Here is a 27,272-nt window from a genome sequence, read left to right as displayed (position 1 = left end):
GGTTGCGAATGGCTTCAAGTTGTAGAGCATAGGCGAAAGGTGGGGCGGCGGTCGGATGACTGGTGGCGGTCGGATGACTGGTGAAATACGTTAGTGGGGATATTCACGGCCAGGGTCGCATTTGCTCGGAGAATTGCCGGAATACCACTCCGCAAATAACATGCGGGGCAATGATCTTCGCAGGCTTTGGCTTTTTGCCGTCTACTCGCGATGAATTCCAGGGCAATCGTCATATTGCCTTTCTCTGCAATTACCATGCGATCAAGCTTGGCGAGGAGGCAGCTCAAAGTATATAAGGGCGATGGAAGGGTGCGGATGTTGCAGCTTTGTAGACAAGCTCTTTTAAGAAGTCCACGACCTACCATATCTGTATGGTAAGAACCAATTGAGCATGTATCTCAAAAAGCTGCTCACTTCGGCGACGCTGGCAGTCCTAAGCGGCTCTGCCTTTGCGCAGAGTCAGGCGGGTGTCGCGCCCCTTGACGATCCCGGCAGGGATCTATACGAAAAGGACCTTTCTAGTTGTCCGGGGTACAAGGCTACGAAGCACTGGGAGACCAAGTCTGGCTTCTACGCGGACTTGTCTCTCGCTGGTCAGGCATGCAATGTCTACGGGACTGATCTTTCGGACCTAAAGCTTGAAGTCGAGTACCAGACTGAGGACCGACTGCACGTCAAGATCCTGGATACCAACAACACCGTCTACCAAGTTCCTGACGAGGTCTTTCCTCGTCCCGGATTTGGCGAATGGTGCTCGCCAAAGGACAGCAAGCTCAAGTTCAACTTCAACGCCGACCCCTTCTCGTTTACCGTTTCTCGAACCGATACCGGCGAAGTACTCTTCGATACTACTGGCACCAAGCTCGTTTTTGAGAGCCAATATGTCTATCTCAAGACGCACCTCCCTCAGAACCCGCATCTTTACGGTCTGGGCGAGCACTCCGACTCGTTCATGCTGAACACAACCAACTACACCCGGACGATCTACACCCGCGATGCCTACGGAACACCCCAAGGCGAGAACTTGTACGGTGCTCACCCAATCTACTTTGAGCACAGAGAGCACGGCACCCACGGTGTATTCCTGCTCAACTCGAATGGTATGGACATCTACATCGACAACAAGGGCGGCCAGTACCTCGAGTACAACATCCTCGGTGGTGTCCTCGACTTCTACTTCATTGCCGGTCCCTCCCCACGCGATGTAGCTACTCAGTACGCTGAAATCACCCAGCTTCCCTTGATGACACCCTACTGGGGTCTGGGATTCCACCAATGCAAGTACGGATATCAGGACGTATACGAAGTTGCCGCCGTGACAGCAAACTACTCAACGAACAACATCCCCCTCGAAACTATCTGGACCGATATCGACTACATGGACCGCCGACGCATCTTTACAATTGACCCCGAGAGGTTCCCTGCCAATCTATACAAGGATCTTGTCGACACCATCCACGCCCGAGACCAGCACTACATCGTGATGGTTGACCCGGCTGTCTTCTACAAGGAGTCCAACCCAGCTCTCGACGCTGGTATCGAGCAGGGCATTTTTATTAAGGAGACTGATGGCTCTTTCTATCAAGGGGTCGTGTGGGCCGGACCTAGTTACTTCCCCGACTGGTTCCATCCCAATGCCCAGGCCTACTGGACCGAGCAATTCCTGGATTTCTTTGATGGCGAAAATGGCCCTGATATCGATGCTGTCTGGGTCGATATGAATGAGCCTGCATCATTGCGAGTCTAACCCTTTTATTTTTTTCCCCCTCAATTGTCTACACAAACGTGCCAAAAGCAAAAACCAACCCCTGAGCCAGCCAGAAGCTGAAAACAAGCTTGGGGCAAGAAAGTTGCAGACTGGTGCTACAAATTGCTTATTGGGCTTCTGCTAACTGGTTTAATTTATAGTTACAACCGACCTTACCCAGGAAACAACACCACGCCCGAAAACTTCGCTGAGGTCGACGGAGACCCCCCAGAGGCACCCCCAGTACGCGACGGACCAGATGCCCCGATACCGGGCTTCCCCGCTAGCCTGCAACCTAATTTCGCTTCTGACCAATCAACAAACGAGCGACGCTCAGCCACCCAATCAGTGACCAAGAAAGCCGCGGCCGTTGTCGTGCCTCGAGGCGCTCGCCGCAATGCTGGCGCTGGCAACTGGCGTCTTAATAAGCGCAACGTCGATGCAAAGGCAGGCTGGCAGAACGGCAAGCAGACTGGTTCTGGATGCGGTCCCGATAAGTGCAAGGGTCTTCCCAACCGCGAGTTGATCCGTCCGCCTTATATGATTCAGAATGGCGCCGGGCCTACCCTTGCTGATAGTACTGCCGATACGGATGTTGTGCAGAGCGGCGGATATGTCCAGTATGATACGCATAACCTTTACGGAGCTATGATGTCTACGCATTCGCATAATGCTATGCGTGCGAGACGCCCGGATAACCGTGCGCTGGTCATTACTCGTAGCACGTTCGCTGGGTCTGGCAAGGATGTTTCTCACTGGCTTGGAGGTATGAATATGTCTATTCATCTCTACAGGAATAGCAGTGCTAATAGCTCTCAGACAACGAATCCGGCTGGCTCTGGTACCGCCTATCCATCAGCCAGATCCTGCAGTTTGCCTCGCTCTACCAGATTCCCGTCGTCGGTCCTGACGTCTGTGGTTTCGGCGGCAACACCACTGAGAACCTTTGTGCTCGGTAAGTCCTCAACAAGACCCAAATTCAGCCGACCATGACCCAAACTAACAAGATAAAAGATGGGCCTCCCTCGGCTCCTTCTACACCTTCTTCCGCAACCACGCAGAAATCACCTCCACCTCCCAAGAATTCTACCGCTGGCCGTCCGTCGCCGAAGCCGCGAGAAAGGGTATTTCGATGCGATACCAGCTGCGTAAGTCAAGTCCCTCTTTCCTACCCTCAAAAACAAAGAACAAACCCACTGACCAAGTTTGATATAAAAATAGTCGACTACATCTACACAGCAATCTACCGCCAAAACCAAACCGGCCTGCCGACCCTAAACCCGCTCTTCTTCAACTACCCGCAAGACACCAACACATACCCCATCGACATGCAATTCTTCTACGGCGACGGTATCCTCGTGTCCCCCGTTACAGAAGAGAACAGTACCTCTCTCTCCTATTACTTGCCCAACGATATCTTCTACGAGTGGGGCAATGGCAAGCCTGTTCGCGGACAGGGCGAATATGTCTCTGCTGAAGTGGAACTCACTGATATAACGGTCCATTACAAGGGCGGCGTTATTGTTCCGCAGCGTGTTGAGAGCGCGAATACGACTACCGCGCTGAGGACCAAGGGGTTCAATGTTGTTGTTGCGAGCGGTCTTGATGGGTCTGCTGAGGGGTCTCTTTATCTTGATGACGGCGAGAGTCTTGAGCAGGATGCAGTCTCTGAGATTGATTTCGTTTATAAGGATGGGAAGTTGAGTATGAGTGGGTCTTTTGAGTATGAGGCTGGTGTTGGGATTGAGATGGTTACTGTTCTTGGTGTTGAGAGTGAACCCCAGGGACTGCAGGGGTATGAGTATGAGTATGATGCGGAGAATAAGAAGGTGGTGCTTCATGTTGATGTGCCGCTTACGGGGGAGTGGGAGGTTACCATTGCTTGAGTTTGAAGAGTGTGGACTATGGTAGCTTACCTTACCTAAGTATGGTCTGCTAGGTATCAATACCGCTCCTCTGATGTATGAGAACAAGAATCAGATAGGCTATGAATTTAAAACATTTTGATCATACTGCGCTGTACTTCTAAGGATGTGAGAACGAGGTGGTCTCTAGATCGAGTTGATTGAATAACGGATAGCGAAACGGTCATGGTAGGTACTTTGTAGTAGGAACTGTTGGTGGACTTATAGTGTGGGGTTACTAGGTGCCTATACCTTTAGCAATTAGCAAGACGCTTCGGTGATGATTGGAAGTAGATACTGATTTAGCAGAATACTGCGCGGCCGTAGTAATTAGAAACGTTGAGTAAAAAAGTAAATGAAGAACTTAGGATGAGATGAAGCGAATAGACAGTATTAAATCACCACCCACCCAAAACACCAAGCCAGCCCTAACGCAAGCGGCATATCAAATCACTCAAAGATTGTACAGTATAGTACATATACATCCATCCATCATATGCAATCCGCAAAAAGTCTCATTAAATGGTATAATATAATATAATATCGTCATTACCTCGCTCCAGGAACACCAATCTCGTAACCCAGCAGAACCTCTGTTGAGCCACCCTCCCACCCTCTATTCCCGCTTGTCGAGATGAGGAAGCGGCATGCTGGGTCGACGTATAGCTGTGAGACTGTGCCTGTGCGGTGGCCGGGGATAATGAGGAAGGGGACGGTTGAGTGCCGTGTTGCCTGCTCGTGCTTTAGGTCGTAGAGGCGGAGGATGTCGTGGGATGCGCTGCGAATAATCTGTTAGACAAGATCTTTGCAGTTGAGCTTGAAAAAGGCTGTAATAGTACTCACCAAACAAGATGTCGGCCGTTAGGCATTGCCTTGAGTGCTGTGACCGGCCCACTGCCCTGCGGAAACTTGAATATTCGCTCTGGCTCGCGGAGGCCCTTGTGCAGGCTGTATTCCTCGACTGTATTGTTTCGCCGGCCGGCGTATATGTAGTTTCCGTCTGGAGACCAGCAGGCGTTCATGCACCACGGAGGAGAATTGCGAGAGTTTATGCGGGCAATGGCGGCTGGTTGTCGTCGGTCCCATACCCTGATGGTGCCGTCCATTGATGCAGCAAGAAAGGTGTTATCTGTGACATTTGTTGCTTCGAAGGGCGATTCCTGCGCCGGTTCTTGGGCTTGCGAGGGCGGCTCTAGTTCTTCAGCGTGAGGCAGCCCGTTGACGAGGGGTTGGGACTGGTTATTTGGTGTTTCTGTCGGTTGCGAGTCTAGTGGTCGAGTGGGGAAGGGAGTGTCAAAGTTCATGCCACCGGCATCGTTGGAAGAAAAGGTCGTGTCAAAGAGCCCATTTTCTTGGGTGGTTGTATCTGGTTCTCCCGGGGCGTCGGCGTCAGGGAGCGGGCCGTTGGCGATTGCCTTGCCAAATTCATCGTCGTCTTCTATACCAAATGCATTCGTTCCGTTCGTACCATCTGCGTCCCCGAAGAGTGAATCGGCTGCTCCAAAGAGCGAGTCTGCTGGTGACCCGGCCTGCGGGTTCCCGGCACCACTGTCGCCCTGGTCATTTGATGTGTCCATGAAGCTGAAGCTGTTTCCAGCGCTCGCTTGATTATTAGAGGAATATGTTCCGTTGGTCTGCTGTGTTTCTGACGTATCTCTGGGAATTGGCAGTGAAGACTCAGGGCGTAACTCGATCGCTGAAATCTGACCAGCACTCGATCCGAAAACGCGCCTCGTCTGTCCTGTATTGAGGTCCCAGTCAAAGACCCTCTTGTCCCAACTACCCGAGAGTAATGATCTCTCGTCGGAGGTCAGAGACAATACAGAGACGGCAGAAGAGTGTTGTTGTAGCAATGCAATCTCCTTGCCCTCATCATGCCGTATAGATTGCAGCCGAATGCTTCCTGACTCCAAGCCGGACAACAACCAAAGCCCTTCGCTATGACTAGCCAGTGAATACACCGGAGATAATGCACTGCCGTCCATGTTCTCCCAGTATGTCATGATAACGCCCGCTTTTATCACACTTTCCACAAATGGGTGCCTCTGCGCAACCGTCAACGTGAGCTTGCTGTTGATCGAGTCCACCCAGTTAAACTTTCGTACGTATCCATCCGAGCCTCCACTAAAGACCCATCTCATGTCCGCCGTCGCTGTTATGGCATTGATCGAGGTACTATGCGGCGCAGCTGTTGTTGGGACTATATCGTAGCTGGACGCCGTTAGGCACTCGGGACGCACGCTCGGATGGAAAATGGAAAGTAGGTCGGGAGAGGCATTATTCGGGACCGGGGGAGGTACTGGTGCATCTTCATTTTGCTGGGGGGCTACCCCGGCGCTTTCTGACGCATGGCTCGCGTTCGAGGGGCTGCCTGCATCCTGGTCGTCGGCGTCGCCATCGGCGTCCATATCCGGCTCATTGTCGGCGTCGCCTTCGTCTGCGTCTCTGAGTGTATCTTCCATTTCGTTATCGGAGCTTCCATCTTGCGAGCCTAAGAAGTTGCGACAAGTCAGTCACCGGCTTGAACCTCCGAGGGGAATTGCGACGCAACTTACCTGCAAGGTCTCGATCGTCCTCATCTTCCACAAGTGATGCCATTGTGTCTCGGGGGCTGGGAGTTCAGCAAAAGCCAAAACTCAATCAGAAGTGATCGATAACGGCGACAAAGGGTTTCGTTGTGCCTCCCCTTGTTGTAGGCGGCCTTGTTCCGTCTGCGACCTCGGGGTTGAAATAGTCAGGATGTCGTCTAGACTCTCATTGCCTGGGCGGGGTGGTGGCGCGTTTCGAGATAAGTAGGGTACTGAAAAGAGTTGAAATACACAAGCGTCAGCAGAAGGCCCAAAGGAGTGACTCGAACCTGGGCGCAGACTCGGTCGCCTTTGTTGAGTGATCGCATTCACTTTCCGACGTCAGTCACGTTTCCGCTCTCCAAGCCCGCATGTATGCCTGAGGAATCAATTTCCGCAGTGGGTTAGTCTCAAGATCTATTGATTGATTCCTGTCACTTCAATGGACCTTATGCTGGATGTATATCTTCAATGTTGCCAGCGAATCCAGTGTCACTACTGGGATATTGGCCAGCATTATGAGCAAGCTATTGTCAGGCAGAAGAGCGTCAGCTTGTGCATGTGACAAGTGCCAACACAGTATTAGATGTTGTTGAAGTGATTGAACAGAGTCAGGTGTATTTGACCGAAGGAAGTGGCACTGACCGAGTAAATATGGCAGTGAGCAGGATTCACAGACGAGTGGAAGAGCATGCTTGGGAACTGTGATGGGGAGCTCAGAGGTGAAGGTGCCTTCCCTGCTCATCGCTCGTTTGCTTCACCTCTCTCGTTTGCTTCCTCTATCTTTCTTTTTTCCAACCTCTTCTATTATTTCTTCCCATTCTCTCTTTCTTTCTATTTCCCCAAGAGTACCATTTCTTATGATTCCTTACTTGTCTTTTCCGCTCATGCAGCCATGGATGGAGACGACGAGATCAACACTCAGCTAGCTGAAAATCTCAGGAACACAGCTCTGGCTGCACGCATTGTCTCCTTTGTCACCAAAGACGTTGCCAACTACTTCTCCCCGCCTCGCTTTCAGGATCCGGATGATGCCTGTAAATCGTGGATCTTGAAGCCAGAGGTCCCGACCTCTGAGGAGATTTTCGGAGCTGACGGAGAGTTCGTGGACCTCGAGCCAAACAAGCTCGAAGGATCATGGAGTTCCAAAGATGCCTACCTGAAGGCTCATTACGAGCTCTTACGAGAAGATGCAGTTGCCCCTCTGCGGGACGCTGTTGCAATCTTCCAGTCTGATCCCGAGATGAATGATAATGGTACCGTTGCTATCTACGAGAAGGTAATTTGCCCCGGTTCTATCTCCAACTCCAATACAAACTTACATGCATAGGTCTACATCATAGGAATGACGTTTGCTCGCCGAGGACTAGCATTTCGGCTTCGATTTTCCACAAACAGGGCAGGGAGGAACATTGCTTGGGAATACTCGAAGCGACTGGTCACCGGCTCGGTCGTTGCATTGTCGCCTGCGGATGATGCTTTCAAATCAAAATGTGTGGTTGCAGTCATCGCTGCCAGACCCCTAGATGGAGTGAAGCTGTGTCCCCCGGAGGTTGATGTCTTCTTCGCAAATCCAGCAGACGCCAACTTTGATCCCCAGCTTGAATGGGTCATGGTGGAGGCCAAGCAGGGATACTATGAGGCTTTGAGGCACACCATGACAGCTCTTCAGAAGTTGAACCAAGAAGAGTGAGTAACAAACCTTGACTCCGAACTTTAGAGACTCACAATTTTCAGGTTTTCGCTGTCTCATCAAATCTGTTCTCTGGAACAAGAAACTACACCACCTGATTATGTGAAGAGCAACCCTGTCATGGAGATATACTCTGCCTTCCACGACTTAGAAGGTACGGGAAAGATCGATGTTCTAAATGACTGGCCTAAATCTCCACACGGAGACCTGGATGCAACTCAGTGGGCAGCCTTAGAGCAAATGCTCACGAGAAAGCTTGCGATAATTCAAGGACCTCCCGGGACTGGTAAGACATACGTCTCTGTCCTCGCCCTGAAAATCATGCTCTCCAACATGAAATCGGACGACCCGCCCATCATCGTTGCTTCCCAAACCAACCATGCTCTCGATCAGCTTCTGACTCATATATCCCAATTTGAGAAACAGTACGTCCGCCTTGGTGCCCGAAGCAGTGATCTGGAGATCAAAAAACGCACATTGTTTGCTGTCCGACGTGACGAGCCGACGCCGAATCTTGCTGGTAGTTCTCTCGGGAACTCCCGCAAACGAAGTAAAAGTTTGTTCAAAAGCATTTCGGAGCTATTGCAGCCATTCAGCGAGGCAGTTTCCCATGCACCTCTAGCATCAAAGGTCTTCAAACAGCACGGCCTCTTGACCGCGAAGCAGTGCGAGACTCTCGAGCAAGGAGCCAAGCGCTGGGTTAATGCCGGTGATAAGGACGATGAATTTGACCCTATGGGAGCCTGGCTTGGAGATCAAGTGCTGGAATTTGAAGTCAGGTACACCGCGGAAAACTTTGGCTTCATTGGAGATGAAGTGGATTTGGAGTACGAGCAACTCAAGGAACTGGAAGCAGAACAGGGTCTCAATGACGATGATGAATGGGAAGCCCTCAAAGGCACATATGTCAATCTTCGTGAAGGCTTCATTGGAAAGGGTGGTCTCCAAAGCCGTGGACCAGGTCGAGACAACCACCTAAATGGCGAGGACATGTGGAAAATTCCGGTCAAACACCGCGGATCAGTATACAACGAACTTCGCAGGCAATTGAAACTGAAGGTTCTGCGAGACTTCCGAGAATTCCTCGTTCACTACGCAGAAAATTGCAGAAACATCCAGATTGGTGGGTGGGAAAGAGACCATCTCATCCTTCAAAACGCAAAGGTAATTGGTATGACGACAACCGGACTCAGCAAGTACCGAGCACTCGTCTCGAGCTTGAAGCCGAGGATTGTGTTGATTGAAGAAGCGGCAGAGGCAATCGAGGGCCCCATAGCCGTAGCGTGTCTGGACTCGCTTCAGCAGCTGATCCTTGTCGGGGATCATCAGCAACTTCGTGGGCATTGTGCGGTTCAAGATCTAGAAGGTGAGCCCTTTAACCTGGATGTGTCGATGTTCGAACGGCTCGTCAGAAACGGGATAAGATACGTCACCCTGCAGCGTCAACGGAGAATGGCGCCTGAAATACGCCAGTTACTCACGCCAATTTACGGGGAATTGCAGGACCATGTCTCTGTAAAAGAACGTGAAGCCGTGCCAGGAATGGGGATTTTACGCTCCTTCTTGTTCTCTCACGAATGGTCTGAGACCTTCGACGAGATGTCGTCTAAATACAACGAAAAAGAAGCGGATATGGTGGTGGAGTTCTTCGTATACCTCGTTCTTAACAATGTGCCTGTGAAAAACATAACGGTACTCACTTTCTACAACGGGCAACGGAAGAGGATCCTGAAGCTCTTGAAGAAACACTCCTATCTTCAAGGGTACTATGTCAAAGTGGTTACAGTCGACTCATACCAAGGCGAAGAGAACGACGTCGTCATTCTTTCCCTTGTGAGAAATGGCGCTCAAGGCATGGGATTTTTGTCGGTGGCAAATCGGGTATGCGTTGCTCTATCTCGAGCTAGAAGAGGATTCTACATGTTTGGGAATAAGGAATTGCTCGCCGCCAACGATCTTTGGGCGCGAGTCCTCCATGCCCTAGGAAACATAAACCCGGAGCCTCGAATCGGAGACAGATTGCCCTTGACGTGCGTGAAACACAATCGCAGAAGCTACGTAAAAGGTTGCATTCCTGCACTACTCCCAAGTGCATGGCTCGGCTAACATGTATTCTAGATGCGTCCGACTTGAAGAAATTAGATGGAGGCTGCGAGCTGATATGCGGGGAGAAACTCATTTGCGGCCATAAGTGCTCAATGCGCTGCCACAGGTAAGATAACCCCCATTTACAGCGAGCCAGCGGGATTGACCATGAAAACTAGCTTCTCCCATGACCAAGTACAATGCAATGAGATCTGCAACCGCAAGATGGCCTGCAAGCATATTTGTAAGGAAACATGCTCAGCCAGCCACAGCTGCTCATGCGACTGTGCTGAAAGCCTCCACCTCGCTTCTCTCGCCGAACAGCAAGCCAACCAGGGTAGATACAGCTATAGCTTCATCACCGCTGCAGGTTCTCCTGAGAAGGAACAAGATAGCGAGCGCCGCGCAGCTGTCAAGGGTTACCAGGATTACGCAACGGGAGGTGCGAAGGAGCATGATGCGTACCTTGATCAGATGGCCGAACTGAAGCAAAGAACGCAGTCAGAGGTGATGGTCGACGACGATGATGTTTTTGGGCTTGACGCTCTACGCACGCAGTCTGGTCCTGCAGCACTGGACGGACAATCGGGAGAGAACTTCAGCCAGCCGAAGCCCAATGTGGTGCCAGTGGGCGACCTCTTGGACCTTTGGTAGGCTGTAAGATATGAGCAGGATTGCTACTTGATTAGACTTCGGGCTTTCTAGACGAAGACAACACAGCTTGATCTCAATAGTGCCTCTATACTAGATAGAATACTATAGGTCAAATATTCCAGATCATTTATTCGTATGTACTCACTAAGTCATATACATATACATAACCATGTCCAAGATCCAACCTAGGTATCCAAAATCCAAACCCAAGCCCAAAATCATTTGTAACGCCATCCAAATTTCACAGCAAGCCCTCAAAGATCATCATCATACCGACCCTCAAACGAAAAATTATCCAGATCCAACCCTTCACAAACCTCAACCTGCTGCGCCCTCCAGGCCCCAAAAACGGGGTTATTCGCCCACTTGGCATGTCCCTCTCCATCCCTCTCAAAGAAGACATACCCCGGCATTTTGTCCGGATCTTCCAGTCCCTCCTGTACACCCCAAGGCCCCGTAACAATTCTCCCAAACCCATCAAGCGCTAAATTCGGAATGTGGCCTCTAGCCTCGACATTCCCGTGCTCAATGTTGTTCACTGTAATCAGGTAAACCGGCGCAAGATCCGAGTCCCTATCTGCACGAAGAGGCATAGATATCCACGCTTCATTGTTAAACGACTCAACGCGACTCTTATCGTGCCGCAGTGGAAGAGGCCGATCAAGAAGCATAGCGTCCAACTTGCCCGAATCCAATAAAAGCCCAGGTGTCTGAACATACAGCACGCCATCATACTGCATGAACTGGATCTGCCCCAGTCTGAGCAGTTTCGTATCCGTAGTTTCATAACCGGCTAATGTGGCAGCTGACATATCAATAGGTAGTAACCAGATATCGTACTTGAGGCTCGCTTCACGGAGTAATGAGAGTGCTATCGAGATTGGTTTTGAGGGCGTCATGGTGTCCCAGGAACTGGGGTACATGAACAGTCTGTCGTTTATGGCGCTTCCGTTCTTGGATAGGTGTGCGAAGAAAGCGATTGCCGAGCAGATGTTTGAGGGGTCGGGGTTTGAGAGGAGTTGGAGGTAGGCGTAGTTGCCCTCCGCCTGGGACGGTGGATCAACCTGGATGTTCGGTATAGCATCGTCGAGGTCGAAGTCAGAAGTTTCGACGCCTAGATCTAATTCTGAGATCGGCTCTTGAGCTGAACTTGGACTTGAACTCCGCTTGTAGACTTTGTGGCTGTTATCTGGTGGTCTGATCGCATGCTGAATCGTCTGCACGGATTGTTGTTGCAGTGCGTAGCCTGATAGGAAGAGGAGGAATGTGAAGATCGAGACCACGCCTGTTGATACGATCACTGAGACGGTGGAATGTGTCAGGAGGACCATGGCTGCTGGTTCAGCATGCCAGATCTCAGATGCTAGGTGCTAATGGCTCCGGTATGGTATGCCACCATGGACGTGCGTGGGTCCTGCCGTTCGCTCGTCTGGTGTCCTCTGCGTAACGCTTGAAAACCAAACTCGCAGACTCTAATAAGGTAATAGCTCTAGTAAAGATAATATCCGTGATTTAAAAGTAGACTGGAGAATAATAGATGGTTAAACGATGCGTCACGATCGAGTCAAGTAGACGCCTGTGCCTTGTTGATGAGACACCCGTTGTCGGCGCGACTATCGATAAGAGCCGCGCTGCTTATCAATAAGCATGTCTTGGCATGTAAATCGAGTAACGTGACATCGTTGTCTCAAGCTCCATCCACCTGATCAACGCGCGCCTCAACTTTCAATCGCATCCCCTTCCACCAGCGGTCCTTCCAAATCAACCGCCGCCATGTCCTCCCACCGCGCCGACGCAAATGCCCTCCTCGACAACCGGGGCTACACGGGCCCGCTAGTCCGCGGCCTGAATCCCGCTATGCTCTTCGAGAAGGCCGTCCGCGACCGCATCACAGAATCATACTACTGGAAAGAGCAATGCTTTGGACTTAACGCGGCAACACTCTGCGATCGCGCTGTCGAATTATCTTTTATCGGCGGTACATACGGTGTTTCGGAGAAGGCGTCGCCGTTCCTCTGTTTAGCGTTCAAACTACTCCAAATCGCGCCGGATAAGGAGATCATCATGGAATACCTTGATTTCAGCGACCCCGAGAACGAACCCGATAACGAAGAAGAAAACAGGGAGGGAGAAATCAGCGCAGAAGAAAGAGCAAATCGCTCCGTCATCAAGCACCGCGGGGACTTCAAGTACCTGCGCGCCCTCGCGGCATTCTACATCCGACTTACGTGGGAGCCCGTCGAGATCTACAAAATGCTGGAGCCGCTATTGCTGGATTACAGGAAGTTGAAGAGACGCGTGCGCGATAGCTTTGTGCTTACGCATATGGATCAGTTTGTGGATGACCTCTTGACGAAGGATCGTATGTGCGGTACGAGTCTGTGGAAGTTGCCGAGTCGGCAGCAGTTGGAGGATTTGGATATGCTTGAGGTTAGGGAGAGTCCGTTGCAGGATGAGTTGGATGAGATGAATAGGAGTGAGGATGAGGATGAGGGGGAGGTCAGTGAGGGGAGGTCTCGGTCGAGGTCTCGTTCGCGTTCGCCTCGTTCGGAGCGTTATACCCGTTCTCTCCGTTCTGAGCGCTCTGACGACTGATATCGCTCTGTCATGAATCTGAGCTTAAACGCGCTCAATCAACGGTTTCGATTTACCCTCCTCGGGCCAACATCAGTCCAGCCCTGAACGAGTAGCGGCGTCCGAGCAAGGCCGACGTCCACTCTTCGACGGGCCTGACCGGTCGAAGAGCAAAGACCTCCGACCAGTGCGGCTACATTGCGGTCAACCCTCCTTACATTCCGCACAATAGCTGGGTTTCAACAGTAGTCTTCAGTCTCCAGTCTGAGAGTCCTGCCGCGCCAGGTGCCGTGCGTCAGAGCCTTGACTTCAGCGGATTAGAACGGAGTTTACAGAGTATGCTCCCTTGAGTTATGCGGATGACTTCTCCCATATATACTCGTCAAACATACCAACATCATCAGTGAACAGACAACGAAATGCAATACGAACTATGTACAATATAGCATCTTGTTCAATACAAAACACTGGACATCAGAATCCCTGCTGCTTATGCCATTTTCCCTCCCACCCTCTAAACCAAGGACTCTCATCCAACGTAGAAACCTCCCAGTCTTTCTCCACCAACCCCATATCTTCCTGTTCCTTCGCCCACTCCTCCAGCTTCGGCAACACAACATGCTGCACATGCCAAGTCCCCTTATATTTCATAAGTTTCTCCTTACCCTCTTTCATAATCTTGTTCAATAGAGCGGGAACACCAGGCTCATCTCTGAATTCCGTAACGGGCGTGAAGAGCGCCTTGAAGTTGAATATGACGGCGCCTGATAGTGGCAGGCGTCGGAGCGTCTGCCAGTCGACGCGGAGGTGGACGTCTTCTATTTGCAGATTTGGGTCTTGGAAGGTGCGGAGTTTCTCGTGGGGGTCGCCTGGTGGCATGTGCAGTGGTTGGCCTATTTCGAGGCCCCAGGAGCCGCGCTGGATGGGCTTTTCGGCGGGCATTCTGGTGAAGAATCTACGGTCCGTACTTGTTAATATCATATCCCTATCCTCCGGTGACAGCATCAGAGGTCTGATGTAAATACGTACCGATCCATACTAAACTGCATCTTCTCCCTATAGTCCGGAATATCATCATGTATCCGATGGAGTTGCAATCCAACCTTACTACTCACATTCCACCCCATACTCGAACAAATGACCCCTGCGCGTAAGAAATAGTTGCCCGTCTCATCATCGCGCAGCATAATCCCAAAGTCCTCGGGAACATGGTCCATTAGTATCTCGAGCGGCGGTTTCGAGTATACGTCGGTCTCAGTGCCCAATATCTTATTCACCAATATCCTGTTATACTTTAATTCGAAGTGAGTAGGGTACCGCGCGCAAAGGAATTGAATGACCATTTCCATGAGCTCTTTACATGCGAGCTCTGACCCTGGTAGGGCGCCGAGGACTCCAGGGCCGTGCTTTGTATAGAGGGCTTTGCGCTGCGATATGCGATCTTTGTATGTATTTTCGAGCTCAAGCCACCAATTTGTTTCGAGTTTTGTTAGGGCTATCAATATCAATTTGATTGTCAGCTTGCAATAATTTGGAGGGGATAGAAGAGAAGGAGAACGCACACATAGTCTGATGATAAGCCCATCTAAACGGCCTATACGGTCTCGGCAGAGCCTTCTCAATATCGAATCCTTCATACTTCTCAGGAAGGGGGACGCCGCTGAGCGTCGCGTAGTCAGGGAAGTTTCCCAATGCCTCTAGGTCGGCCGTTGAGAAACCTGTTGGTGTGTACAATTGCTTTTCCTGGTCTTGTGTAGTATAATCGCGGAAGTCCGCTGTCATGGGGAAGATATTCGCTCGGACTTCCTCCTCTGAGACATCTTTGTATGATCTGTTTGGGAGGAGGGCAGAGAGGGCATGACGGCGTTGAGGAGGGAGGATGTCGACCGGGTTTGTTGACGTGGGTGCTTTCTTTTCGGGCGAGATTGAGCGCGGAGGTGTCTGGGATGAGGACGTTCGGCGGGTACGGAGTTTCGTCAATGAAGAGCTGAGGAAGGTGAGGAGGAGGCCGAGGAGTGTAACGATGGCTAGGGCCGCGAGCCAGGGAGGTTGGACGGTAACATTGAGGAAGTCCATTACGTTGAAGAATAAATGGCACTGCCTATAGAATGGAACAATAGACGATCGACGAAGTAAATACTATATAACTTCTCCAAGATGAAGTTCCAGAAGAGCGCAATGCAATGCAGGTGCAACTTGATCTGATCCAGAAAAAGAAACTCTCTTCCTCCCCTCTTCTTATCTACCCTCCCATCTCAATCAATCAAGCAGCCCATCCTTGACCTTGACGTCCTAGATTCTCAGTATAATGCCTCCTCTTGGAAAGTGACAAAAACCATAAGATACCTGCACTATCGGTAATCTGTATCCGCTGGATAGACTCAACAGAAGGGGCAAAGGTATGAGTGGGGAGAGAGGGGAAGAGATCACTTATCGGGGTGCTGGGCATGTACACTTCCTAAACAGGCAAAAATGTCCCGGAGCCCTAGTATTGGAGTCTGGGGTGGCCGGTAATACGGGGGATTTCTTATCATCCGACGAGATAAGGTCTATGTTCTGATAATCAAGTTGGGGTTGGAACGCTGTACGTAAGGGTCTTTTAGTACTAGCGATTACATCGTTAAGGGAAGGACGTTGCTGTAAATCAATAAATGCTTCCATTATGCTGATATACACTAATCGATACACGCCGCGGGACGCCTGTCAGTCTCGCCTCCTAGATCAATAACAGTTTATGTGACAAATGGGTATCATAACACCGCTGTTTCGCCGTGCAAAAAATCGAGTAAGGATAGGGAAATTCGATGCATGATGAGGATTGAGATCGTGAGGGGCGACGATTAGTCGGGGTTGGTGAGCTAAAGAGGTCAGTGCTTGCATTCATTTAAGACACGGGGGACAACTCACCCTGAGAACCGGCCGAGAATAGTCTTCGTTATCGTGCAGCGACACGTCGCTATCCCGGTGGCCGTTGGGATATAGCACCGCGCCTGTGTTGAGGCGGTTATCCGTAAAAGTGGGCACGCGCTGAGGCCCAGACCCACTAGACAGGGTGTGACTTTGATTGTCGCCAAGGTTGGCGTAGCTCATGTTAGAGCCCTTGCTCTGTCGACCGTCGATGGAGTTGCCCTGGTAGTTCTCCCCATTGTCGCGGCGGCGTTTCGCGAGGAAGAATACGATGGCGGCAACGACGAGTGCAATACCACCAACAACACCGATAACGATTCCTGCAATGCTTCCACCGCTGATACCGCCGCTGTCGCTGTCGCTGTCTTCTGTCTGAGTGTCGCTGCTGGACTCTGCTGCTGAGGTTGGTTCCGAGCTTCCTTCAACTGTCACGGTCGTGACTTGGTTGCCGTGCGTCTCGATGCTCGTAAAGGTAGTGGTTGTCGACGTCTCGGAGTCGGTATCGGAGTCGGTGGTCGTTGTTGTCTTTGCAAAGTCAGTGATCCGGGGGAAGAGAAAGAAGGAAGATATTAGGGGATACTAACCGAATCATCTGTGCTCGTCGTCTTGGACGAGGTTGACGTTGACGTCGACGTCGATGTTGACGAGGCGCTTGCAGTTCCTGAAGGACTGCCAATCTGAATGTAGGCGTAGTAACCATCGTCCGCATTACCGCACGAATCGTCGGGGAAGCCAGGGCAGCCGTCACTGCAATCCGAAGTGTCGACGGTGCTGTCTTCGTTGGGTGCGATGTCAGAGCACCAGCAGTTCTTGTCCATCAAAATAGCGAATGCGCTACCACTGCAATGTTCCTCGCAGTTACCGTTCGATTGGTAGATGGAAAAGTCTAGAAATGTTAGACGTGATCAGTCGGTAGGATATCTTGGGTACGTACTCGCAGCGCCCGAACCAGTGCTATCTGACGAGCAATAGGTGACGGAGCTGGAACTGTTGACGGACGTCAAGAATGTTGTCCATGCTAGCAAAGCCAGCAACGGCATGGCGTATTGGGTGATCATGGCTGTCGGCCTGTGGTGATATTATTTCCCAAGCAATGTCCCAGTTGTGATCGTGTAAGTCTCGTCTTCCTCTCAATCAAACCCGTCTTTCAAATACCCCAATCTCGATACGAACAATCGGTCGGCGATGAAATTTCAGATCGAGAATGGGCGGGTCGAAAAGAAGTAAACAAAAAGGAGATTCGTTTATCGGAGAAGTAAAAGTGGTGGAAGCCCTCGGGCTTGGTGATTAAGTAGTAGTACTAGTGTCCCGCACTGAGGACCTTCACTTCATATTAGCTACAGATTCATATGAGGACCAAATAGAGTTGTTATTTCAAGAACTCACAGGTTTGTCCCCTAGAGTCCGATCAAAAACCCTTCCAACTAACAAGCGTGGGGAATCTCCGACATGGAAAAGGCGAAAGTCCAAGACGACCAGGATCAGGAGAGTACCTCCAACATGACCCTCCCGACCAGGAGAACTGAGAAAGCAGCAGGAGCGCCAGGCAGTGCCGGTCTCGATGGAAAAGAGCGTGGAAACGAAGGAATATGGTACAGGAGAGGGCCAGAGACACTTGGGGAGTTGGAGGACGAGGAATTGGGGAGGACAGTGAGACAGAGATAGAGGCAGCAGCAGCAGAGAGAGCGAGAGAAGCAACGAAAGAAGTTGTCGTCGTCTCTGCATACCAAGCCCGTACTAGTCCGTACGCATCGAGTGCGGGCCCGTTGGCTGTCCCACTGTTGTATTGAACATTTGCAATTTGCAATCTGACAAGCCGCATTATAATTATGAATTCATGATAGTATTCTACGCCATAGAAACATCAATATCCCGTATACCTTCATCCTATAAGCTACTTCAATCTTAGAAACCTCATTTTCCTTCTTCATACTCTGTAGGCAACTGTTGGGTGTGAATTGACCAACACCAGAACCTCGGACGGAATGATTTACAGACGTAACAAATCGCGTAATCGGATACAGCAGGCGCCGACCAGCGATCGCTTACAGAGTACACTGGCAGAATGCTAGCCACAGGATAACCTTCCTGTTCGGATTCTATACTAAACAACATACTATGGTGGCGTTCTTAAGAATGGGCTTGTTTACTGACATGTTCGGTACCAGGCACAAATATTGCATATCCAGGGAAATTGAAGGGGTCGGAACAGGGAACCCCCGATCCTTAAATAGAGCCATCCAATATCCATAATTTTGCATATTCAGGCACAAACACAGCCATAACCATCAGGCTGCGTCACAAACTTCCCCCAAAGGAAGGAAACAAAAGCCTACGCAATCAAGCCATGTTTTGAGATAAGACCATCGTCGCAGATCGAGGCTTGCCCATTGGGTGATCGGGCTCTATACCGGGAAACCCACCTTAATCTTGTATTAAATTACAACAACTGTAATATTGCGAGTCAAGTATCGCCACCGCACAGGACATTTCTTGGTAAGTGGAGAGGTGCAACGCCTGCAACAAAAGTGAGTGGCTGAAGGTTATGACGATGTGCGCCGCTGCTTTCCCTCTCAGTGGCTGAACCGGTTTGGCGCTTGCTCTGGAACTGTGGTTGAGATCGAAACCATGCCAATAACTCATAAGCCATCCATGGTTGAACCTTCGAGGAACAACAAACACGACCATCTTCATCTTCCATATCCGTTTCTCTTCATCGTTCCAACCGCCGGCAATCCCGCTTCTCCGTGGAATAAACTAGGTAGCTATGATCCCAGCTACATCCTACCCAGTCGATCGTTGTTCATCACGATGGGATCTACTACTGCTACTCTGTTAGTCTATCAAGTAGCAGGATTTCAATCTCGGATGCTCAGCGCCTATAAAGCATCCCCCTTGTCCCTCGCATTAACACTTCCTTGACGCCGTACAGCGCTTCCTGTTTTGATCTTCTTCATGCAGTGAGCGCGACCCAAACAGGGCAGCATCCTGGTTCGATCCGCGAACCCTGCTTCCCAAACGTCATCGGCCTGGAGTTGGTATAGATATTCAGGGGCCGCGACACGAACCCTCGGTTCTTGCGGGTGCTCGGCGCAGAGGCGTTCAGATGCGTCGCCTCTAAAGCAGTTTTGTTTACATTTGCATTCATGGTCGATCTAGGAAGAAACTGATACAGGTTCCGGGGACCCGATATGCAGGGCGCGATTCCGCCAGTCACCAGTAACGAATTCGATATTACTCTCTGCAACTAAAAGAAGGGTTCTGTGTCTAAACCCTGGGCTTTTCGTTTCTTGACTCGAGTCAATGTCCCGGATCACTGAATCGCCAATCGCGTTGTTGTGCAACCGACAATATTCCGTCTATACTCCATAGTGCCTGGGCACTGGCAGAGAGCGCTCCATGTGCTCGGTCGCAACCCCGCCTTCAAGCAAGATTCTCATTGCAAGTGTATCAGACTCTTGGAGACACTGTGCCGTGAGGGGCAGCAAATCCAAGATTCAATCAATAATCATCGAAAACAATAGCCAACTGCTGGCCAGTGGCCTGCCACGTTAGAAGCGCGGGCTTAAGATCATCGCTGCCCGGCGTTAAGATCGAAGTCAACCAGCCACAGCTCCCAATGATATCAACCATCTGTGGCTGGAAGTCCACCATATAACAGATTACATACAGAGGAAGTCAGCACTACTGTATTTGCAAACTGGAAGTCTATCGGCCATACGATTAGTCTCGAGTTCCATCTCCGACCGACCTCCATCTGCCTTGGAAGTTCCGACCTAATTCCTGTTTGGTACTGCCCAAGTTTTAGTCTGCGGTCTGCCGTTGGGGTTGTTGATATATCAAGTTGTCAACCTTGGAGACTGGAATATACAAAGAGGTTATCCCCCTTCTCATCTTTGAACTGCATTTCAGGCATTGCGTCTGAGTCTGACTTTACTGTGTTTGACGCAGAACAGAGTACCTAAGTCAGTAGACCCGCGGCATTCCGGCGCGCATTCCGCATGACTCGGTCGGCATCCATGATACAAAGTCAACCCTCCACATCTACGATCCGTCTTACAAATCTCCTTCCCCCTATTATTCAGGATATTCACCATTCACTTCTCCTTCCCGGCATCTTCAAAGACACTGTACTGCCACATGCATGTTCCAGATAATGGATGGGCATTAATCTAGAATTCTAGACTGGACTGTAATCTAGCCCGCCTCCACGGATGACGAATGCCGATCCACTGGGAAGGACTGGAAGGAATGTCATCCCACTGCTATTCTTGTGCAGTGAGACGGAGACTGCAGTCGAGAACTGGTTGCTTAGTTGTTCGTTCTAGATTTTGTGAGTAGTGAGTTGCGGTCTAGGTATCTCTATTCTTAGGACTGTACTACAAACTATATAGTGGTCACGGGCGGCAGGGGAGTGGAATGTTACTGGAGGGGTATACATACATACTGCTTTACTAGGCAGGCAGATAACACGGGCAAAATCGTACTAGGTAAATTCTAAGCAGTATCCCACCTTCTTCGCTGGGCTAGGTGCATATTCTAGACGGTCAGGTGTTGTGTTTATCTCCCAAGGTTACTACCAAGCGATCTAATAGCGTAGCCTTTTGCCTACTCTAGTGGTCCTTCTATGAAAAAGAAGATGGGGAACGGAATCCGAATCGTCCAACTCCGAGCCTCTTCAATTTCGATTCTCTGCTGTCCTCTATACGCGAAGACCATCCCGTTTCACCAGCCTCACCTCACCTCACATTCCACTCTTTCATTCCACAATCCACATCCACATCTCGGTCAAAACACAGACCACCTCGGATCTCCCGAGAATTCCTGGACCGGCCCAGACAGCCTCACACTCACGGTCACCCGGGGCCAGACGGCTTACGTGCTCTCGGGTATCTACGTAGGCTCGTACCATATCTGCGTGCCGTACCTCAGTGCGGGCTCTGTCCGGCCGCTGTGGGTATCATGCCGTGTCTGGATTTTCGTTAAGCATGAGCTTAGCCACGGTCTGGTGAAGGTGAGAATCGAGATGTGGCGAGGAATGTTAAGATGTGTCTTACAATAGAGTTGGAAAAATATAGTTCGCGATGTATATGTACAGGGCAGGTATGTTAGTCTATAAGGCTATAATTAAGTTTCGGGGTCTCGAGGTCTGTTTCCATATATATATATAACTGGCCACTCCATAAAGTGACGGTCGGTATTTAGAGATGAAATATAACTAGGTAGAGTCAGGACGAACTGCAGAAACGTCATATGAGCTCTCTAGTGTCGGTATTGAACAAAGGATAGATATAGGTAGAGCTTACGATTTGCTGGGTGTCATATAAGAGTTTTCTAGTATGAGACATGGCACTAGTCTACGAGAATCGCCCGGTTGAAGCTGAGATTTAGAAGAGGGTCCTAGACATGGGACTATCAATAGGAGATTCGTTCGTCATCATGGTCATAATCGTAATATAACATGTCACATGGCTGTACATATTCCGTTTGAGAGATACCATCTTCGTAGTGAACGTGAAAATTTCCAAAAAGCGCACGAGGCATTCTTCGACCTCGACCGAGTCCTCAGAGGTCCAGACCGTAGCCGGATGACCGGCACCATGGAGAATGCCTGCTAATATCCCTATTGGATATCGACTACCATCGCCCCGACCGAGCTCTATAGCGACTCGCCTCAATGTCCTCCTCCCTCACCAGATCCCGCTCCCTTTCTCTCTCGCGCTCTCGTCGTCTGCGATCTTCCCTCCGGTCTTCACGGGGTGGATACGGAGGTGATGGGGGCATTGGAGGCGATGGAGGCCGCTCGGGGAACATGGGCGCTGACTTGATCGGGGATCGTCTTTGAGGGGGGGGCATAGAGGCGCGCTCGCGCTGAATTTCTGCGATGCGTCGGCGGCGTAAGCGGCGGATTTCGTCGGAGTGATCGACTAGGGCGTCGACGTCCTCCTAGTATGATTGTTAGTCTATGGGGAGACAAGGTAAAGAGGGAAGAAACTCACGGGATAAAGAGGAGCGAATATGTAATAGACCGAGTCCATCTCTTCAAACTCATAGCCTGCGCGTTCGATCGCTTCCCGCACGACCAAGTCCTTTGTGATTTCAGTCCAGCGTTCGCGGCGGTCCTTGACGCCAATGTAGCGCGATCCAACTTTTCCTCGTTGTCTATCGCCTTTTAGTTCTCGTGAAAGGTCGTCTCCAGATGACCGCGGTCCACGGTCTCTATGGCGGGAGTGGCTTGACTCTTCGCGAACGTCCACAACTGGTAGTACCTTCTCAGGACTGCGTTTTGGCTTGGGAGGTGCTTGGACGATGGCCCAGTCGTCCATCTCAGGTGAGCTGCGGGTAGGTTGAGCCTCGCGGGTTCGGTGAATGTCCTCTTCGATAACTTCACGCTCCCGTCTCGTGTAGCCCATTCGTGGATCGAGTCGCTCATCCTCCACGAGAAGCTCCTTGTGTGTATCGACTGGTGCCTCGACTATGGCTATTGGTTTCCCTTTCTTGCGACGAACAGGGGGCTCTTGGGGTAATGCAAGTGACTCTCTACTCCGTCTCTCAATTTCGGCTTCCTCCTTGGCGGCCTTTTTCATTTGTTTCCTGCTAGAGTTAGTCCGGAAATCAAGATGCAAACGGTGTGAAGTACCTATGACGAGCCTCGCGCTCAGTGAGAACAGCCTCCAGGCTCGGTGCATGAGGAGGACTAGGCGGCGTGGGAGGGACAGGTGGGCTGGGTGGACGAGGCATTGTATGAGATGTAGATACTGCTAGGTCAGTAACTGCAGTTGACCGCCTTGATCGAATATATACATACCATGACTTATAGGTCTGTGCCTCCTCGGCTCCTTGAAGGTCGGTGGCACTGGGACTGGTAAAGGCACCTTTGGAAGTTCTTCCTCAGATGATCCAGCGGACTCAGACGACGACGAGGATGACCCTCGCCTTCGCGCCGCGTACTTTGGCTTGACATGTTCCCTCCGCGACGCTCCCCGGCGACCTCGCTTAGGGACAACGTCGATCTCACTCTCTTCGCTGTCGCCAGAGTCGTCAATGTCGTCTTCAATTCTGAGATGATAATGCGATCGGTGGTGTGGCCGTCGACCTCCATGGCGCGGGCCTACCCTATCTGTATACTCCTCCAGCGAATGACTGCTCTTTGTAAAGCCGCCATCGTCATACTTTGATCGCGGCTGTCGTCCACTATCTCTAACACTCTTACTGCGCGGTAGAGTCTCTGTGCGGGGTCCATGACTGTGTTTCGATGATACTGGCCGCTTCGACTTGCTGATGACCTCCTCCACCTCAGACTCACTATCCGTCAAACCATTCTTAGACTCATCAGTCGAAAAGTATGCCTCCTCAACATCAGAGATCTTCTCAGGCCGCCTCCCACGAGGCTTAGGCCGAGAATCCGCTTTAGAAGCGGCCTTTCTCAAATCATCATACTTGCTAACCGCCTCATTGCGATAAGCATTGAGGTCCAGTCGCGCGAGGCGTTCAGCAGCCAGCATTTCATCCCTCACGTCCTCGCCCACATACTCGTAGCTTCCGGGCATGATCTCAGATCTCGCGCGGTCTCGGGCATGGCGACGATCGGGAAGGGGATCGATTGGTGCTGGTGGTATCGGGGGTGATGGTGGTGACGGGGGTACTGGTCTTCGTGGCATTCGGTGGCTGTGGCTATACCGGGGTTCGCGATCAACTAGGATTGGCTCACCTCTGCGGCTGGGATACACTTCGGGCTCCATGTCGTCTATGACATCGTCGTATACAACAGGGCGGGATCGACGAGGCATCTTAAATGTCGGGTAAGAGAGCGACAGGGTATGAAGAAAGAGCAACAATGTGGAGATGAGGCAGTTGTCGCTTCAAAGCACAGACTCTGGAGAGAAAGAGAGTTCGTCACGTATGAGGCTGTGGGGCAGTGATGGCTATCAGGAGCCGGTATACACCCCGCGTAAATAAACAACAATTGGTGGAAGAAGTGTGGTCACTGGTTTACTTCTGGAGCGTACCACGAAAGAGAGAATGCAAGAAAGTAATAAACATCAAGTGATTGCAGTAGTGGAGAGAGGGAAAAAGGGACAGTGACAGCTGAGAAGTGGAGGAAGAAGTGTGAGCTGTTCTGCTGCTGAAACCAACCCCGCGGCGGTGCCAGCTGATGTCATCTGCTGAGGCAATTCTGCTTTGGCTTCATCCCTGCAGGCTCCAGATCCATTCTCCCTTTGTATCTCGGTGTAGGGGCTGGGTATGTGCATACAATGCATGTTTGCCACCAATTATGTGGGTTGGTGATAGAGCGCAGAAAATAGGTGGACGAAGTCGGGGTTGGGGCGAACCGGGCTTCCAGTTTACTAGGGCCACGGGTCGCCTCGCCTACTCTGGCTACATTATCCTGTTTACACCACATCATCTTGCAACAGGGCAGATTAGATCTCTTTGTTGCTTGAGAAATGACCGGCCGATGCGAAGCCTTTGCAGTCGCACCATACTCGCCGAGCCGTTAGCTTTGTCCATGCACGGAGGCACAGGTACCTGGAACTAGTCCAGCCGCAGCCCCATGAGCTAGTGCGTGTTCAGTTGAGGCTCCTGCTCATTCTATGTGCGGGAAAGGGGTTGCATCACCTGATCAGGATAATGCTCCGCTGCATGGTGGCAGGGGTACATCTGCAGACGGGCGTTAAGCCGCATGGCGACAATGTCGGCCACGGCCCATGAGGTTCCTGCAGTAGAATGGGTCCAACTTCCGGAGGTGACAGCCGGAAAAGATCCTGAGGTTTAGGGTCCTCAGAGAAGGTCGCTTCGAGAGCTAGCAAAAGTCCTTTAGTAGCGGCCAAGGAAGATTCATCCAAAAGTGAGCCGAGTTTGACCTTTCTCTCCTTTGCCTCGTCCGCCACGAGAAGGCTTCGAACGGGAACTTGGAGCCGCTCTGTTCGGTAGTTGCGATGCCTGTGAATTTCTGGCAGCTTGCCTTTCCTCGATCTCAAGGTCTTTTGCAAAATGCCAGTCATTGTGCTCATCTTCTTTGTCAACCTGGATGCCTTTGCCGCATCGGGAACAGCTGAAAACGTTCATGGGCGTCTGTTCTGTTTCGTCGTCTGGCGAAGCATCCTTGGGCATTGGCGCACTATCATCATTGATAGGCATAGTTGTTGATTGCTCATGCTCAGGGGAGTGTTTCTCGTCCTTCTCCGCAGGTTTTTTGAAGAACCGGGTAAGGCCGCTTTCCTCAATCTTTCTCCGCTTCTCCAGAGGTTGTTCTGCCGAAGGATCAGGAGCCCTGGTCGAGGATGTCATACTTCTCGCCTGGTCTCCTCGTACCAGAAATCCATCAATTGCTCGATTCGACACCCCGTCTTCAAAACCACCAACGCTCAGCGAGATATTAGCACAGGGCCATAGACTCCCTTCGGCAGCAACCTGTCGAAGCAGAGTCTTCCCAAGATCGAATAGGAGCTGCTCGTCAATAGTAGCCGACCCGGGGATGGGCAACTGTCGGGATCTGACCTGCGCGCCTTGTCGGTGGTGCAGCGCAGCAGTTTTAGGACGACGCTTGTGCTCGAGAACACCTTCCTCAACGAGACGGCCGAATATGTCTGCGGCGAAAATGCGCAGCCACTTATCTGCCAGGTCGAAAGAGTTTATACTCGGCCGAAATGACTTGGCCGAAAGCATAGATTTGATTTGCGTTCTGGGGTTGACCTCGCTTCGGTCCTCGCCGCGGATAATCCCGTAGAGCCAGCTTGCGGTGTCATCATTGAGTTTGACTCGAAATTGCTCGAGAGAGACCTTGAGGAGGTCGCTGACTTGCTCTGTTCCAAACGCTGCAACAACTTGATCTCCTAATTTACCCCCGAGCATCCGAATCTTGGTAAACTTGTATCCACCTAGGAAGTTCTGAATGGCGCGGTTCCTGACAATGGTCTGCTTGTTGGGTTTGTTCGTAGCACTCCCCAGCTTCGCCATCATTTTGTTCTTCGCAATGCCTGCGGAGCAGGTGTAACTAAGTGTATCCCAGACAGCTTTCCGAACCGATCGGACGATCTCGGCACCGGTAAGCATAGAAATATCATCCCAGTCCGGGTCATCGACTTCGGTTTCATGTTCATCCAAATCAACAAGGCAGTCCTCTGTCTTCCATTCCAGCGCAGTCGTCGGCGGACAAGGCAGTGGCGCAACGCGATCATCCTCATGCGGCTTGTCTCGTAGCTCCGGGTACCGCTGAAGCAAGACACCAAATATCAACGGCGAAAGATCAATAAAGACCTCATCAACACTCGCCTTCTCAACAAGCGCCTCTTGCATCTGTGCCTGTCCCTCGACCCCAAAGCTTGCCAAATCCTCGCTGACCGTGTTATACCACCTCCCCAGCTCCCCCTTAATCGTCCTCAAAATCTTCCGACTCTCCGCCCTATACGGATCCAAACAAACCTTATCACTCCCAATACTCTTCCAAGCATCTTTTCGGTACGCCCACTTCCCGCCTTCGCCCTCCCGAAACGTAGCGACATGCTGAAGGACAATATCCGGACACTTAACCCTGGCATCCCGCGCACTCAGCATGCGCGTGATCCCAAACTCTCGTGCGGGATAGTTGATCGCGATGAGTGAGTCCCATTGTTGCACGGCGAGCGGTGTTTCGCAGGGGGTGCCGAGCCGCACCATTTCGCATTGTGCGTAGAAGGCATCGAGGTCGATGTGGGCTATTACGCGCAGTTGGGAGGAGACGGAGGCTGCTCGGAGGAGGTGGAAGTGGCGGTAGGTATAGCGGGATTGGGGTTGGGATTGTTTTAGGGATTTGTTCGACGCGGGCGACGCGGGGGCATCGGGGAAGGAGGGAGGCATTTTGGTGGCGGTGATAAATTGAGCATAGCGGCCTTAATCATATAGCGGGAATCATGTTGGCGAGTGCGGACAGATAATGATCGTAACTCATGGTAGAAGGCCTTTGAGTAGAGATCTGCGGCGTTGTTAGACCCTGCGGAGAAATTGCTTGTCGAAGCGTTCCAGATTCCAGAAACTCGGGATTCCCAATCGGGTTAGGCTCAAGGCAGGACTACGTACAGAGTGAGATCTCAACTCCGACCATACAAGAGCCTTCATTCTTTGCTAAAGAGGCCTGAGTTGACTGGTGATATAAGTCTACA

At 51.2% G+C, this 27,272-nt stretch overlaps 10 protein-coding genes across 10 annotated transcripts; 4 read left to right on the top strand and 6 right to left on the bottom strand.

The window, feature by feature from the left end:
* BDV14DRAFT_179798 (glycosyl hydrolases family 31-domain-containing protein) lies at positions 1–3,733 on the top strand. Its single transcript, XM_073769809.1, has 5 exons — positions 1–1,737; positions 1,909–2,513; positions 2,567–2,702; positions 2,762–2,895; positions 2,969–3,733. Exons 1-5 carry the CDS (start codon positions 392–394, stop codon positions 3,631–3,633), a joined length of 2,886 nt encoding a protein of 961 aa, XP_073624806.1. The 5' UTR covers positions 1–391; the 3' UTR covers positions 3,634–3,733.
* A 237-nt stretch (positions 3,734–3,970) lies between these two features.
* On the bottom strand, positions 3,971–6,530 carry BDV14DRAFT_179796 (WD40 repeat domain-containing protein). The gene is made up of 3 exons (XM_073769808.1): positions 6,207–6,530; positions 4,495–6,142; positions 3,971–4,429 (listed from the first exon to the last, which is right to left on the bottom strand). Exons 1-3 carry the CDS (start codon positions 6,247–6,249, stop codon positions 4,201–4,203), a joined length of 1,920 nt encoding a protein of 639 aa, XP_073624805.1. The 5' UTR covers positions 6,250–6,530; the 3' UTR covers positions 3,971–4,200.
* Positions 6,531–7,113: 583 nt separating this feature from the next.
* On the top strand, positions 7,114–10,650 carry BDV14DRAFT_203440 (putative DEAD box helicase involved in nonsense mediated decay; the record flags this gene model as incomplete). Its single annotated transcript, XM_073774281.1, has 5 exons — positions 7,114–7,497; positions 7,549–7,907; positions 7,956–9,976; positions 10,030–10,123; positions 10,176–10,650. The coding sequence occupies 5 exons, from the start codon at positions 7,114–7,116 to the stop codon at positions 10,648–10,650; spliced, it is 3,333 nt and encodes a 1,110-aa protein (XP_073624804.1).
* Positions 10,651–10,790: 140 nt separating this feature from the next.
* Positions 10,791–12,242, bottom strand: BDV14DRAFT_179790 (uncharacterized protein). The gene has a single exon (XM_073769807.1). The coding sequence runs from the start codon at positions 11,979–11,981 to the stop codon at positions 10,905–10,907; it is 1,077 nt and encodes a 358-aa protein (XP_073624803.1). The 5' UTR covers positions 11,982–12,242; the 3' UTR covers positions 10,791–10,904.
* A 124-nt stretch (positions 12,243–12,366) lies between these two features.
* On the top strand, positions 12,367–13,702 carry BDV14DRAFT_179789 (PRP38 family protein). Its single transcript, XM_073769806.1, has one exon. The coding sequence runs from the start codon at positions 12,424–12,426 to the stop codon at positions 13,243–13,245; it is 822 nt and encodes a 273-aa protein (XP_073624802.1). The 5' UTR covers positions 12,367–12,423; the 3' UTR covers positions 13,246–13,702.
* Positions 13,699–15,792, bottom strand: BDV14DRAFT_210878 (heme-dependent oxidative N-demethylase family protein; the record flags this gene model as incomplete). Its single annotated transcript, XM_073775986.1, has 3 exons — positions 14,787–15,792; positions 14,254–14,719; positions 13,699–14,179 (listed from the first exon to the last, which is right to left on the bottom strand). Exons 1-3 carry the CDS (start codon positions 15,298–15,300, stop codon positions 13,699–13,701), a joined length of 1,461 nt encoding a protein of 486 aa, XP_073624801.1. The 5' UTR covers positions 15,301–15,792.
* Positions 15,793–15,877: 85 nt separating this feature from the next.
* Positions 15,878–17,855, bottom strand: BDV14DRAFT_179782 (uncharacterized protein). The gene is made up of 4 exons (XM_073769805.1): positions 17,066–17,855; positions 16,716–17,017; positions 16,132–16,656; positions 15,878–16,082 (listed from the first exon to the last, which is right to left on the bottom strand). Exons 1-4 carry the CDS (start codon positions 17,187–17,189, stop codon positions 16,065–16,067), a joined length of 969 nt encoding a protein of 322 aa, XP_073624800.1. The 5' UTR covers positions 17,190–17,855; the 3' UTR covers positions 15,878–16,064.
* Positions 17,856–22,000: 4,145 nt separating this feature from the next.
* BDV14DRAFT_115778 (uncharacterized protein) lies at positions 22,001–24,103 on the bottom strand. Its single transcript, XM_073765774.1, has 3 exons — positions 22,940–24,103; positions 22,772–22,889; positions 22,001–22,725 (listed from the first exon to the last, which is right to left on the bottom strand). The coding sequence occupies exons 1-3, from the start codon at positions 23,919–23,921 to the stop codon at positions 22,095–22,097; spliced, it is 1,731 nt and encodes a 576-aa protein (XP_073624799.1). The 5' UTR covers positions 23,922–24,103; the 3' UTR covers positions 22,001–22,094.
* A 1-nt stretch (position 24,104) lies between these two features.
* On the top strand, positions 24,105–24,820 carry BDV14DRAFT_115734 (uncharacterized protein). The gene has a single exon (XM_073765773.1). It carries the CDS (start codon positions 24,287–24,289, stop codon positions 24,668–24,670), a length of 384 nt encoding a protein of 127 aa, XP_073624798.1. The 5' UTR covers positions 24,105–24,286; the 3' UTR covers positions 24,671–24,820.
* On the bottom strand, positions 24,820–27,084 carry BDV14DRAFT_115705 (DNA-directed DNA polymerase eta). Its single transcript, XM_073765772.1, has one exon. It carries the CDS (start codon positions 26,968–26,970, stop codon positions 24,970–24,972), a length of 2,001 nt encoding a protein of 666 aa, XP_073624797.1. The 5' UTR covers positions 26,971–27,084; the 3' UTR covers positions 24,820–24,969.
* Positions 27,085–27,272: the final 188 nt, after the last annotated feature.

Source organism: Aspergillus stella-maris (assembly GCF_047715825.1).
Source record: "Aspergillus stella-maris strain CBS 113639 unplaced genomic scaffold BDV14scaffold_59, whole genome shotgun sequence".
NCBI lineage: Eukaryota > Fungi > Ascomycota > Eurotiomycetes > Eurotiales > Aspergillaceae > Aspergillus > Aspergillus stella-maris.
This window is presented reverse-complemented; position numbering and strand designations above follow the sequence as displayed.

What these genes read in the sequence shown, in the direction of transcription:
- BDV14DRAFT_179798 (XM_073769809.1), top strand. Translation starts at nt 392, where the DNA reads ATGTATCTCAAAAAGCTGCTCACTTCGGCGACGCTGGCAGTCCTAAGC. An exon ending in TGTTTCTCACTGGCTTGGAG is followed by an intron (nt 2,514 to 2,566) that starts GTATGAATATGT and finishes AATAGCTCTCAG; the next exon opens with ACAACGAATCCGGCTGGCTC. An exon ending in ACTGAGAACCTTTGTGCTCG is followed by an intron (nt 2,703 to 2,761) that starts GTAAGTCCTCAA and finishes ACAAGATAAAAG; the next exon opens with ATGGGCCTCCCTCGGCTCCT.
- BDV14DRAFT_179796 (XM_073769808.1), bottom strand. Translation starts at nt 6,249, where the DNA reads ATGGCATCACTTGTGGAAGATGAGGACGATCGAGACCTTGCAG. An exon ending in GGACGATCGAGACCTTGCAG is followed by an intron (nt 6,143 to 6,206) that starts GTAAGTTGCGTC and finishes GCAACTTCTTAG; the next exon opens with GCTCGCAAGATGGAAGCTCC. An exon ending in AACGGCCGACATCTTGTTTG is followed by an intron (nt 4,430 to 4,494) that starts GTGAGTACTATT and finishes GATTATTCGCAG; the next exon opens with CGCATCCCACGACATCCTCC.
- BDV14DRAFT_179790 (XM_073769807.1), bottom strand. Translation starts at nt 11,981, where the DNA reads ATGGTCCTCCTGACACATTCCACCGTCTCAGTGATCGTATCAACAGGC.
- BDV14DRAFT_179789 (XM_073769806.1), top strand. Translation starts at nt 12,424, where the DNA reads ATGTCCTCCCACCGCGCCGACGCAAATGCCCTCCTCGACAACCGGGGC.
- BDV14DRAFT_179782 (XM_073769805.1), bottom strand. Translation starts at nt 17,189, where the DNA reads ATGATCACCCAATACGCCATGCCGTTGCTGGCTTTGCTAGCATGGACA. An exon ending in CACTGGTTCGGGCGCTGCGA is followed by an intron (nt 17,018 to 17,065) that starts GTACGTACCCAA and finishes TAACATTTCTAG; the next exon opens with ACTTTTCCATCTACCAATCG. An exon ending in CGACGAGCACAGATGATTCG is followed by an intron (nt 16,657 to 16,715) that starts GTTAGTATCCCC and finishes GACTTTGCAAAG; the next exon opens with ACAACAACGACCACCGACTC.
- BDV14DRAFT_115778 (XM_073765774.1), bottom strand. Translation starts at nt 23,921, where the DNA reads ATGCCTCGTCGATCCCGCCCTGTTGTATACGACGATGTCATAGACGAC. An exon ending in GCACAGACCTATAAGTCATG is followed by an intron (nt 22,890 to 22,939) that starts GTATGTATATAT and finishes CTGACCTAGCAG; the next exon opens with TATCTACATCTCATACAATG. An exon ending in GAGCGCGAGGCTCGTCATAG is followed by an intron (nt 22,726 to 22,771) that starts GTACTTCACACC and finishes TAACTCTAGCAG; the next exon opens with GAAACAAATGAAAAAGGCCG.
- BDV14DRAFT_115734 (XM_073765773.1), top strand. Translation starts at nt 24,287, where the DNA reads ATGTCATCTGCTGAGGCAATTCTGCTTTGGCTTCATCCCTGCAGGCTC.
- BDV14DRAFT_115705 (XM_073765772.1), bottom strand. Translation starts at nt 26,970, where the DNA reads ATGCCTCCCTCCTTCCCCGATGCCCCCGCGTCGCCCGCGTCGAACAAA.